Source organism: Thrips palmi, unplaced genomic scaffold (genome assembly GCF_012932325.1).
Source record: "Thrips palmi isolate BJ-2018 unplaced genomic scaffold, TpBJ-2018v1 HiC_scaffold_16, whole genome shotgun sequence".
Classification (NCBI taxonomy): domain Eukaryota; kingdom Metazoa; phylum Arthropoda; class Insecta; order Thysanoptera; family Thripidae; genus Thrips; species Thrips palmi.
Window position 1 is genome coordinate 15,856,851 of NW_023144625.1, and position 11,608 is coordinate 15,868,458.

At 59.3% G+C, this 11,608-nt stretch overlaps 1 protein-coding gene across 1 annotated transcript; it reads right to left on the minus strand.

The window, feature by feature from the left end:
* Positions 1-4,146: 4,146 nt before the first annotated feature.
* LOC117642443 (sodium-coupled monocarboxylate transporter 1-like) lies at positions 4,147-9,109 on the minus strand. Its single transcript, XM_034380679.1, has 9 exons — positions 8,652-9,109; positions 8,276-8,553; positions 7,972-8,194; positions 7,648-7,897; positions 7,447-7,556; positions 7,037-7,370; positions 6,823-6,965; positions 5,653-5,857; positions 4,147-5,476 (listed from the first exon to the last, which is right to left on the minus strand). Exons 1-9 carry the CDS (start codon positions 9,092-9,094, stop codon positions 5,306-5,308), a joined length of 2,157 nt encoding a protein of 718 aa, XP_034236570.1. The 5' UTR covers positions 9,095-9,109; the 3' UTR covers positions 4,147-5,305.
* Between the last annotated feature and the right edge of the window lie 2,499 nt (positions 9,110-11,608).

Sequence of the window (11,608 nt, forward strand, 5' to 3'; positions counted from 1 at the left end):
AGTTAAAACCTTTTCCGAGATGAAAGTTTAAAAGTCCGAAAATGTGTCCAGTTTGCTCATTCCATGAACATTATTTGAACTCCGCGACAGCGACGGTCTCGCTGGGGGAAGATCTGTGTGTTTCCCTGCGGCACGAGGACGACGAGGACGCCGTCGGAATGCGCCCCTTCACAAACACAGACGGGTAGGGCTGGCCGGGCTCGGTTGGGCCTCACGTACCGAAGGGTCAAAGATCGGGCGCGCAGGGCAGGGCGCAGGGCGCGCTGGAGATCGGATTCAAAGCGAAGAACTACGTGATCTACGTGATGGGGTCGAGGCCCCGGCCGGCCGCGGCCGTCGTGGGGCTGGCGCACTGGCGGGTGTGGTGGCCAGTCTTGGGTCCGAGGGCCGCAAAAGGGGGAGGGGGATGTCCCGATGCTGCCCGATGCAGCCGCTGGGTCCGCCATCACAAACGAAGGGTAGGGTACCGCGCGCCCGACGCTGGCATCGGCGTGGCGCGCCACCGAGGTCCAAGGTCACCGCCTGGACGCCGCGCCACGCCACGCTGCTGCGCAGACAGGGACAGGGACAGGGGCTGACAGTTGACAGGCCGAAGCTGATACGGTGTTGCCTGTCTCGCATTACAACCCCCGGCCCGGGCAGCCCGGCCAGGCCCAGCCCAGTGCTGGTATGTCCAAGCCTGCCCTCCCCGCCCGCCCCGCCCGACAACAAGTACCCCGTGTCGAGGCAGACGGCGCACACCCATCAGCCCTCCTGCATTAGGGTAATGTGAAGGAGCCTGCTGCGGCCTGCAGCCACGGACGCCGAGGACAAGTACGCCACCGAGTAGCTAGCAGTGTGCAAGCAGTGCACGAGAGCTCCTCGCCCCTCGCCAGCGCTCTAGGGCGTCGCTGCACAAGTTTGCTCTCCTCTTACTGCCTTGCTTTTGCTGCCGTGTGGTGTGCCTCTTGTCCTTTTTCCGGGCTGGGCTTATGTCCACCGTGCAGGCCTTCTTCGCCACCCCGAGGGCCTTGTTTGTGTTGCTCGGGCCTCGCCGGGGCGCCGTCGTGTGTGTGGGTGCATATAAGCTGCCTTTACTACGGGCGGGGCGGGGCGGGGCGGTCCCAGGGACTCGCGAGGAATGTTCAAGTTGGTGCGGGCCTGATCCTAGTCCTAATCGCCAGCCGAGGTTGCCGAGGGACGCCGAGTCCGAGGTTGGGGTTGGGGTTGAGGGCGGATGGAGCGCTCAACACATGGCCATCCCGCCCCGCCCTCGGCTGTATTGCGAGGTATTGTCGGCCAGTAATATGTTCTCTCCCTGCTGCGTCAACGCAATGTCTCTTTTGGCTCCACTTTTCCCCGCCATCGGCCACGCCCGCTGGGCCGCCCCGCCCCGCCAGGCCGTCCGTTCGGGCCCAAGCAAGCGGAAGGGGGCGAGGCTTCGGCGCTGGCCTGGCTGGCCTGGTGATTGGATTCTCGCAGCGCGTTTCTATGATTGATTCCGGCCGCAGGCATCCGCAGCGATCCGCGGGGATCCGCGTGGAAGCGACGTGGCTCCGCGCTCAGCCGCTCAGCGCGCGCTTTTTTGCCGCGTTCGTCTTTGTTTCCGGTTCAGAGGCCAGCAGGCCTAGCTGCTCGAGCACGAGGGCGGCGGGGCAGGTTAGGTCCACCAGGTCCACCCACGCGCCGACCGGCCGACCGGGGAGCATTGAGGAATGGGACGGCCCTCTTGGTCCTCGGGGCACTGACGGCCACGGCCTGACGGCGACGGCCTGACGGCCACCAGACAGCTGTCTCCTCCCGTCCCGGTCCGCATCCCTTTCCCGCGCTTCCGACCCTTCCGGGACTCCTTCCACTTTTTCGCTGTCTGTCTGCCACGCCTCGCCACGCCGCGGCACGGCCGGGCGGTGTGAGTTTACTTCTTCGACAGCCCGGTGGCGCCTGGGCGCGCCTGGGCTGGCTGTCCTGGGCAGCACCCTTCCCTTGTCCTTGTCCCTCCGCTTGTCGGGTCGGCCCGGTGGGGGCAGTGCCTGGACGAGCCGCCGGAATGACGTGCCCCCCCCCCGGTCTTTCCCCTGACGCGTTGCCAACAGGCAAGGCGGTACGCCGGCGGGCTAGGCAACCCAACCGCCACGGCCGCGGCGAGTGTCACCGCACGGGCATCGGGCCAAGAGCCGACGAGCATTTCTTTTCCCCCGAGAGCATCTCTTTCCCCCAACAGCATTTATATTTTCACTGCGTGCATTTCTTCTTCGGCCACAGCCTAAGAGCTCTTATTCACCCAGAGATGTTTGGCGATAAGCAAAGTTGGCGTCTTGATTCCCCCAGCCGCTTCCGTCTTGGCTCCGCTGTTTAAGATCGGGATTAGCTTTATTGGTTTAAGTTTAATATGAAGAGAAGGTTTGCTACGCCAATAAACGACTTGGAAACCGAATGCACATTCGGAAGCGCCATCTGCCAGGGATTGGCACTTCCCTCTCTCATATCTTCGCTCGCGGTTCCCCGCCTTTTCCACACGCTTTAACTATCCCCCTCCCCTTCCGTCTCGGCCGCCGTAGCCCCGCGGTGAGCGCCCCGGGAAACTGTTTCCAGGAGTCGTGTTCGCCGCTCTGTCCATCTCGCACTGGCGCGGGGCGTTCCGTGTGGTGCGAACGAGACAGAGCGACGAAAACCACTCTCGGAATCAGTCTGCTTGGCCATGGCCAGCGCAAGGCGAGGGAGCGTGGCGGCGGTGGCAGTGGAGTGGAAGCCCAGCCAGCGGCAAGCTAGAGGCCATTCTTAATGACAGGATGACCATCGCCATCAGGGCCATGCTGGCCGTGCTGGCCATGCTCCACTTAGTACCCATCAAATCTTGCTTCTTTTACTGGCCGCTGACATGCAAGTCGCGGCGCGCACGTCGCAGCAGCGTCGCCTCCCTGCGTCCCTTACTCGTCTCGACCTTTTGTTTGTTTGTTGTTGTTGTTGTTGTTGTTTATTTGTTCTGGGAGGCGTCAAGAAGTCGCGCCCGGCGTTTGCGGGGCTTAGTGTAGTGTAGGTGCCGACGGGAAAGCGCGAAAGCGCGAAAGCCGGACTTAAGCAGGTGAATAAGGTAGCCCGGAGGCGCGGCGGGGGCGGCGGGCTCATCCCCACACCTCCCTTCCCTCTATTGTCATTCCTTGAAACTTTTCGCGCGCACTGCTGGCTGGCTGGCTGGCTGGCGGGCTGGCGCGTGGGCTGGCTGGCTGGCTGGCTGGCTGGCTGACTGGCTGCTCGCTGCGCTGGCTGCCGCCATGCTGCGGATAATCCAGGCTGGGGGGGGAAGGGGTGACCCACGGCGAGGCGCCGCGCTGAGTTTACGAATTAATTATCGCGACCGCGGGGATAAATTAAAATGCAACGCACAAATTCTCATCCCCCGCGACGGGCGAATTACGCGACCCCCCGCCTCCCTCGGCCCTGCTCCGCTTTAGCCAACGGCGAGGTAGCAACAGGAATCCTGCTGGGCTACGCCATGGCTACGCAGCTACGCAGGCTAGGCCAGCTGACTGATTTCGTCGCTCCGTCTCTCTTGCCGTAGAACGGAGCGTGAGTGCGAGAGAGACGGATAGGCGACCGCTGTGTTATTCGGAATGGCTGTCCAGGCCGTCCAGGCCGGGACGGGAGGGTGGCCGCGGCGGCCGGCTGGGGATTTGATTCCGCAGATATGGCTCGGTTTGTTGGTTCGGCCGAGGGACTTCCCTGGGGGCAGGTGAGGTGGGTCACCACGCTGGGCCGTCACTTGGCCGCGGGGCAGAGGCCGCATGGCCCCACGCAGCCCCACGCGGCACGGCCCGGCGACGGGGAGGCCCCGCCTAGGCCCCGCCGCGGACGGGCGGGCGTTTGCGTTTGTGATTCTGCTGGCACGGTTGGTTTGTACTTAACTATGCTCCGGCGACGAGTCACGCACGTGGGGTGGGGGTGACGCGGCCGCCAGCGAGCCCCAGGGGATGCTTCCCCCTCCCTCCCCCCCTCCATTTAATCCCTCCTCGGAAGCCTTCCGGCGAGGCAAAGCGCTCAGCCTAAAACGACACAAGCACTTGCTGACATGGAACCGCGCCCCCGGCGGCAGGGTGGCAGGGTGGCAAGGCTCGCATAGTCGTGTTGCGTGTCCGAAGCCGGGTAGGGAGAATAACGCACTGACACGCATTTCCTTCGTTTCAATTAGTTTAATATCAATAAAATCACTATGGCACATACTGTATAGGCGTATAAGTAAAATGCATTACAGTACACTAGGTGGGTGTTGGTCCCTTTTTTAAACAGAAGTAAACGTTAGAATAACAAAATAGGGTTCAGATCGGCACGAGATTAAATAATGTCGCCCGAACTGAAGCAGTAAGTGACAATGCCTTAATTAAGGAAAGTACCGTAGTAATGCGAGAGCATTGCACAAGACTTGCCGAGTGCTAACCAACCTTGGAAACAGCACTCTGTATTAGATAGGCTTTGTACTAACTTGACAGACTCATAAATAAAAGTAATTGGAGTGATGTCAGTCCACTCACTACAAGACTAGAATAAAATCTAAACAGAAGCAATAAAAATTAATTGTTTTCATATAAAAATAAAAGCATGAATTCGTGACAGGTATCTTGTGACAGAAACGGTCGATGTGTTAAGAATACTGGTAGGTCTCTTAAAAACGACTAAAAATAATACCTGAAACTTGTTTTGTTAAACATTAAAACGTGAAAAAGGCTTAATGGATGATTGCACAATGTATCTAGTTTTGACATCCAAATCGTTTCTGCTCGACATAAAATTCCAACAATATAAAATCTACAAATTTGATGCACCCTTTTCTAAGAGAAGCTAGCTACGAAAGGACGTTCTATTAAACAAGTTCATTGATGAGAGCATCGATACAGGGCTTAAAGTTAGGGATGCTGTAACGTAGGCAGTCACCGGCAACCGCCAACGAATATCTTACACAGTAATACAAACATAGTACGTACATGCATAACAACTCTCTGCGTTGTGTTAATTACAAACACATTTTACTTACTCCGAATTCTTAAGAAAGCCCTTTACGGTACTTAAAAGCAGTTCACAGCTTATTTTTTTTTAAAAGAAGGTAGAGTCCCCTAACTGAAAATTTGCCATGTGAGAACGGGCGCTCCAAAAATTAATCCCTCCCAAGAGCTAAAAATCAAAATAAAATGTAGATCGTACTTTTAAAATAAAAACGGAGGGAGGCAGCGGTCATCGGCTTGCTTCCTGAACTGATCAAAGTGAATAACTGCAAGTGCACCCAACCAGCGTCGGGTTTCCGACGCGCTGCTCGCGGCTTGGCGGCTTGGCGGCTTCATCGGTGGACCGTGGAGCCGTTCTGAGGGTTGGGCGGCGCCGAGATGGGGCCGCCGACCAGGGCGTGGTGCAGCCTGCCCCCCTTCTCGTCGTCCAGGGTCAGGGCCACGTTGATCACCCCATCCGATACCACCATTTTGGACACCTTCCGCTCCTTGGGGCTCTTGTCCTGCAACAGATCAAAGGAAGCGGTTAGTTTGGCGAGGCCGAGCAACCAATTTTGCACATGGACATAATCAAGTAAAAATTTCCAAGTCTAAAATAAAACGAGAAATTATTTTTTGCAGAGTAATGCCGTGCTTCTGGATTGCGTCATTCTTAGAGGCGTGTCCGGAGGCGGCTCACCTCAATGGGCAGGTTGAGTAGCTCCTTGACTGAGTTGGGCAGCATGCCGAGGAAGTTCCTGACGGGCGGTGCCAGCAGGTCGGGGTGCAGCGCGCACGGGTCCTGGAACGTGGTCAGGGCGGACACCGCCATCCCCACCACGACGGTCACCACCGTGCCCAGCATCGTGTACCACAGGTAGGACAGGCGGTACAGCACGAACACGCTGAAAGACAGAGCAGAAGTGAGGCGTTGCTTTAGCTTTCGGGTGCTGTGTCGATGTACTAGTTGAACTTGAGCTTTAAAAAAAAAACAAACAGGAAAGCCAGCACACGACGCCACCCACACACCAGCCCTTTCCCCAGTTGCTTGCTGCCTGGGCGCGAGGCCCTGGAGGCCCTGGAGGCCCTGGAGTCGAGTGAGGTTGCCATCGGACTCATTCCACCATAAATCTGGCAAGTTGCCAACCGCTGGGCGGCGCGGCGGCGCAGGGCGTGCCTGCAAGCCTCCTTGGCCTTCTTGGCGCGCGGCGGCTCGCCCTGACGCACGAGAATACGGTGCGGAGGGGAGGGGAGGGGAGGGGAGGGGATGGGCTGCGGAGGGGGCGTCCACCAGTCAAGCGAGGAACTGACAGCAAGCCTCACAAGGCGGCGCTAGGCGGCGCGGCGCTCGACTTGCGTGCTTTGTCAGAAAGCCCCTACTTCACCGTACAGAAAGTGGAGGGGGGGGGCGTCCTAGCTGGGCAGGGCACAGGTGATGGCGTGGCCCGCCTGGACTCGACAGAACAAACACCCCCGCGTGAAGCTCGGCAAAAGCCTGAAGTCGCACGCATTGCAGAAGTCACCCAAAGGCCGCCGCTAGTTCGTCGCGACGGTCGCCACCACGCTGCCATCTGCTGGAACTCCGTGCTCTTCAACAGGGCCAGCATGGCCAGCAGCAGCGCCAGCGGAGCGGACTCATCGTAAGGTCGTTCGGCCGAGGCAGTGGCATCGGCGCGGTTCTCGGAACGGACCCTGGTAATGGCGCAAAGTGGCTGCAATAATGTGAGCCCCCCACCCCTTTTCTTCAAGGGCCACACCACTGCGGCCACGTAGAGCACGTGACCCGCTTGCCGCCTATTAGCGCACCCGCAGGGCCTGCCTGCATGCATGCATGCACCCCAAGCACAACCAGAGCAAGCACGCCACCCACCTGTCATGGCAGTCGTCCTGGCTGGCGGCCGTCACGAGCGACATGAGGTGGCCCGGCGAGGCTGTGGCGTTCACCGTGCAGGGGCAGCCCGCCGTCGACGTGGGCGCCAGGTCGGCGTCCAGGGCGTTGTTGGCGATGGCCACCTGGACAAGTCCGCCGTTAAAATCAATGTCAGACAAGGTGGGGTAGTTTTGTTGTTTAGGGCGAGATCTACCTGCGCGCCAAGACCGATCCAGAGCACGAGGGCGAGCGCGGTCACGGAGCCCACGACGGCACCCTTGGCGTTGGCCCAGGGGAAGAACATGCCGAGCGTGAACAGCCCCAGCACCACGCCGCCGACCATGCCGTTGAAGCTCAGTGCCACCTGCAGCACTGAGCCCAGCTGCTCCACGACGAACACGAGGGCGAAGCTGAGCACGCCAAACATGACCGAAATCCACTTTGACCAGAACGCGCCGCGCTCGGCGGGCACCTTGATGCCCAGGGCGCCGTCGAGGAAGTCCTGCATCATGACCGCCGTCAGCGAGTTGAGCGCCGACGCCACCGTGCTGCAGGGCAAGAGAGGGCGGTTAGTGGACGGCAGGTCAGAGGAGGGGCGGCCGATGAAGGTGGTGGGGTGGTTACCCAAGCGAGGCCGCGAAGATGCCGGCCACGAAGAAGCCCGGCAGCCCCTTGAAGTGACCGAGGGCGTTCATGACGTAGAGTGGCAGCAGTTGGTCCGAGGCGGAGATGACCTGTGCGGCCAACGAGTCGGTCAGAGCGTGTGGAGCGCCGTGCGACAGAGACAGACGATCCAAGCTCGGCGAAGTCAAGTCAAGTACTCACGTGGCTCTGCACAGGGTCGCAGTCGCGGTACTCGGCGTACAGGATGGCGCCCATGTAGAAGTTGACGGTGAAGATGCCGATGAGGAAGGCGGCGCTCACCCACAGCGCGCTGCGCACCTGCGCCAAGCTCTCCACGGACAGGTACTTCTGGATGGAGGCCTGGTTGGCGCAGAACATGGACAGCCAGTAGAACGAGCCGCCGATCACGACGGACCACAACGAGTGCCGCGTCGTGGGGTTCGGGTCCAGGCTGCAACCACAGCAACACCATGACCGGATGCACGAACGACGAGGGCCTCCGTGAAGGACTCCAAGGACACTCACTTGAAGAACTCGATCCTCTCGGACTTCTGGGTCAGGTCCCAGATGACGGACGGTCCCCCTTGGAAGTGGTCACCGATGCCCAGGATCAGCAGGATGGAGCCGATGAGCACGGCGGCCTGGAAGGTGTCCGTCATGATGACGGCCTTCATGCCGCCCTGCGACGAGTAGAAGACGCACACCAAGTACACCAGCGACACGGCCACGTACGTATTGAGCCCCGTCACTGCAAAACAAATTTAACGAGCATTAAAACTGCATTCCATCGTTTGCCGACCATTAACCACTCGGTGCTCCGCATGCTCACCGTGGCTGAGGGCCAGCGCGGGGGCGTACACGGCCACGGACGTGTACAGCACCATCTGCAGCACGTAGAGCGCCGAGGCCATGAGGCGGGCCGTCCAGTTGAAGCGCATCTCCAGGTACTCGTAGGAGGACGTGAGGCGCAGCGTCATGAAGACGGGCACGTAGAAGCGGGACGCGATGGGGATCACCACGAGGAAGGCGCAGCACGTCATCCAGAACTGCGTGCCGTGGCTGTACATCTCGGCGGGGTTGCCCAGCAGCTCGATGGCCGTGATGAAGCTGCAGGCAGAAATGGTTATTTAAGACTTTGGGGCGCAACGAGCTCGTCAAACACGCCGACTCACGCTCAAGCTGGCAGTGCACAGCACTCCACCTACCTCGCCGCCAGGGACATGGCCATGGGGAAAGTGCCCATGGTGGAGCCGCCAAGCAGGAAGTCTTCGGACGTCTTCTGGCCCCCGCTGAAGAAGCCATAGAACATGCCGATGGCCACCGAGATGATGAGCATGGCGGCGAGCACGGAGTAGTCCTCCCAGGCGAAGCGGTTCAGCATCTCGTGGTCACCCGTGCACACGGGCCGGTCGTCCAGGACGCCGTCCTCCAGCGCGTCCTGCTGGAGGGCCTCGTCGGGAACCATGTGCGTCGGCGAGACCGCCGCCTCGTCATCTTGCAGGGTCTCTGCGTCCGCCGAGACGTCCGTGGTGGCGGTGATCGGCCATCCCTCGCCCGCGGTGGCGGCGGCAGCAGGGCCGGCCGCCCCCAGGGCGAGGAGCAGGCAGAGCCACACGGAGAGCACCGCAGCGCGCGCGGCCAACTTCATACCGAAGGGCCTTCTCGGAGGGGGGCGGGGGGGAAGGGGCCGGAGGGGCTCGGGGCCGTGCCTGGCGTGGGCTGCGTGGGCTGGTGCGGCGGCTCGGGGGGGTGCGGGACGCGCTGCCGGGGTGGCTTCGGCGCAGACCTACTGGGCGACGATGGCGACCGTGATCGGGTCCTTGCTGTTCTTCTGCAACACACGGAAGGCCCTGTATTAGCACACCAGCAGCAGGCTCAGTCCGCAGCACGTCGTTTCCCGTTGGCCGTGAATACGGGATTCTGTCATAAAGCGACAAGCCAAGCCACTCGGCGGCCGCGGCCAGCGCTCGGCTTATCGCGCCCGGAGCCCGGAACCCCCTAAACGGCCGGAAACGGAAAACGAACGCCCACAAATATACGCCGCTGCAGCCCGGAGTCCGAGCGGGGGCCGGAGTACCGGAGTCGTAGGCTTTTCCCAAAATCACCGGGTCATTACTACTGGCTGCAGTGGCCGCGTCGGGCCGCACGGCCGCACAACGACATGGCGCGGATTGTGCGCGCCACTGCAGGCCGAGTCCGAACAGTGCTCTCGTCGCTCTGCCTGCCTCGCACTCACGGGGAGTCTCGCCGCGGTGCGAGAGAGACAGCGCGACGAGGACCTGTTCGGAATCACTCTGCTGCGTAGCGCCGCGCAGCGCCGCGTTGCCACAATGAGCATTACGGCCGGAAGGCCGGAAGTCAGAGCCTGCGGGGGAAGCACGCCGAGCGCGCCGAGCGCGGCGTGGCGAAGTGAGCATGATCCAATCCCGAAGTTGGCATTATTCGCAGAGCACACAGCTCCGAGAGTTTCGCTCGTCTGACAGGGGCGGCTCAACCCCGCCGCCCCGCGCCCCGCCAGGCCGCCACACCCCGTGACAAACCTATTAAGGACCGCGGCGCGCGCGCGAGTGCCGCCAAGGACCCTCCCAAGAGAATCCAAACCAGACGAATGTGCGACGGCCCGCGGAAATTCCCCCCAGCTCGCGGCGCCCCGCCCCGCCACGCCCCACCACGCCTCGCCACGCCCCCAGCACGCGCCGGAATTAAGACGGCGGCCTATCCTTGGACTCGGCCGCCGTGACGTCGCGCGCGTCATCCGCGGGGCCGTGAAGGCGAAGGCGTGGACCTTCATCGCGCTCGAGTGCAAATAACCGCACACGCCGCCGCGCACATCGGGCCCATCGGGCCACCCCGGACAAGTTGTCAGTGTCACTGCGTGTTTGCGCTGCGCACTCGCTTTCCCCTCCTCTGCGAGCGTGGCGGGGCGGGGCGGGGCGGGGCGGAGCGGGGCGGGGCGGGGCGGAGCGGGGCGGGGCGGAGCGGGGCGGGGCGGGCGGGCGGGCGTGGACGAGGGCCGTCGTCGTCCGCCGCGCGCCGCGCCACCGCGCCGTGCACTGCGCGTGGGCATGCGCAGTGCGGTACACCCCGTAGGAAAGTAGCAAGTAGGGAAAGGGCCACACGTTTCCCTTCCCCAGGGTGTGCAAACTTTACATTATCATTACCTTAACGTTAACTAAGGAATTAACGTTATTACTATGACTTTTATTTTGTTAGTTAATGTTAGTATCACAACTATAATATGTTGAGTTTATTAACGTTAATTCTTTAGGGCGGCCATTAACGTTATTGAATTATCGATAATAGGTTATACCGAAAAATCCACGTCGTAAAACATTGTTGTTAAGGTTTATAACAGTTATGAAGAAATAACGTTAATATTTTATAACGTTAATGTGCACATAACAATTGTGGACTTTAGCACAAAATTCGAGGTTAGCAAATAACGTTAATTATTTTAACTAAAATCATTTCGTGGATTTCGTTGCACGCAAATAACGTTAATTGCTACAGTTACAATCGAGAATGTAATTGCCACCCCGCACTTTGCAAACGCAATTGTGCATGGCACGCTGTTCTGAACACTGTGCTTGTCAGGTACACAACAACAGTGTGTCTGACTAGGTCCTGCATGGGTCCTAGGTAGGTCCTAGGCACAATAAAACCCCCCGTCTCATGTTGCGAGGCACGGCCGGCACGGGAAATGGCTTCCACTGAATTAACGTTAATAATCGTTATGGTTCCTAACATTTAATATTGGTACATCTACCAATAGTTACAACTAATTAACGTTATGACACGATATCATAAGATTAAAAATAAACAATAAAATGCTACAAATAAAAACCCCTATTCTTTTAACATAAATTGCTCTGAAACTGGATTACCGTTATTCTTTTACCGAAAAGTAATTTGATAAACTTAAATTCGGTATAAAAAATAACCAGATAAAAATTAACGTAAAATTTATGAGTGAAGTGAATAACGTTAAAGGACGAGCAAACACTTAAAGGTTACTAGTTATAACTTTTAACAAATAACTTAACGCTAACTATAATGATAATGTTATGTTATTACACCCTGCCCTTCCCACGCCTCCCGAGGGTCTGCGACGCGCATGTCCTCGCCATGGCGGTGGGAGGGTAGGGAGTGCTCCGCCGGGGTG

Excerpts from the sequence above, each read along its gene's own strand:
- LOC117642443 (XM_034380679.1), bottom strand. The coding sequence starts at position 9,094 with ATGAAGTTGGCCGCGCGCGCTGCGGTGCTCTCCGTGTGGCTCTGCCTG. Across the intron at positions 7,371-7,446 it reads ATCTTCGCGGCCTCGCTTGG|CACGGTGGCGTCGGCGCTCA; the intron begins GTAACCACCCCA and ends CTTGCCCTGCAG. Across the intron at positions 5,858-6,822 it reads CAGGACGACTGCCATGACAG|CGTGTTCGTGCTGTACCGCC; the intron begins GTGGGTGGCGTG and ends TCTGTCTTTCAG.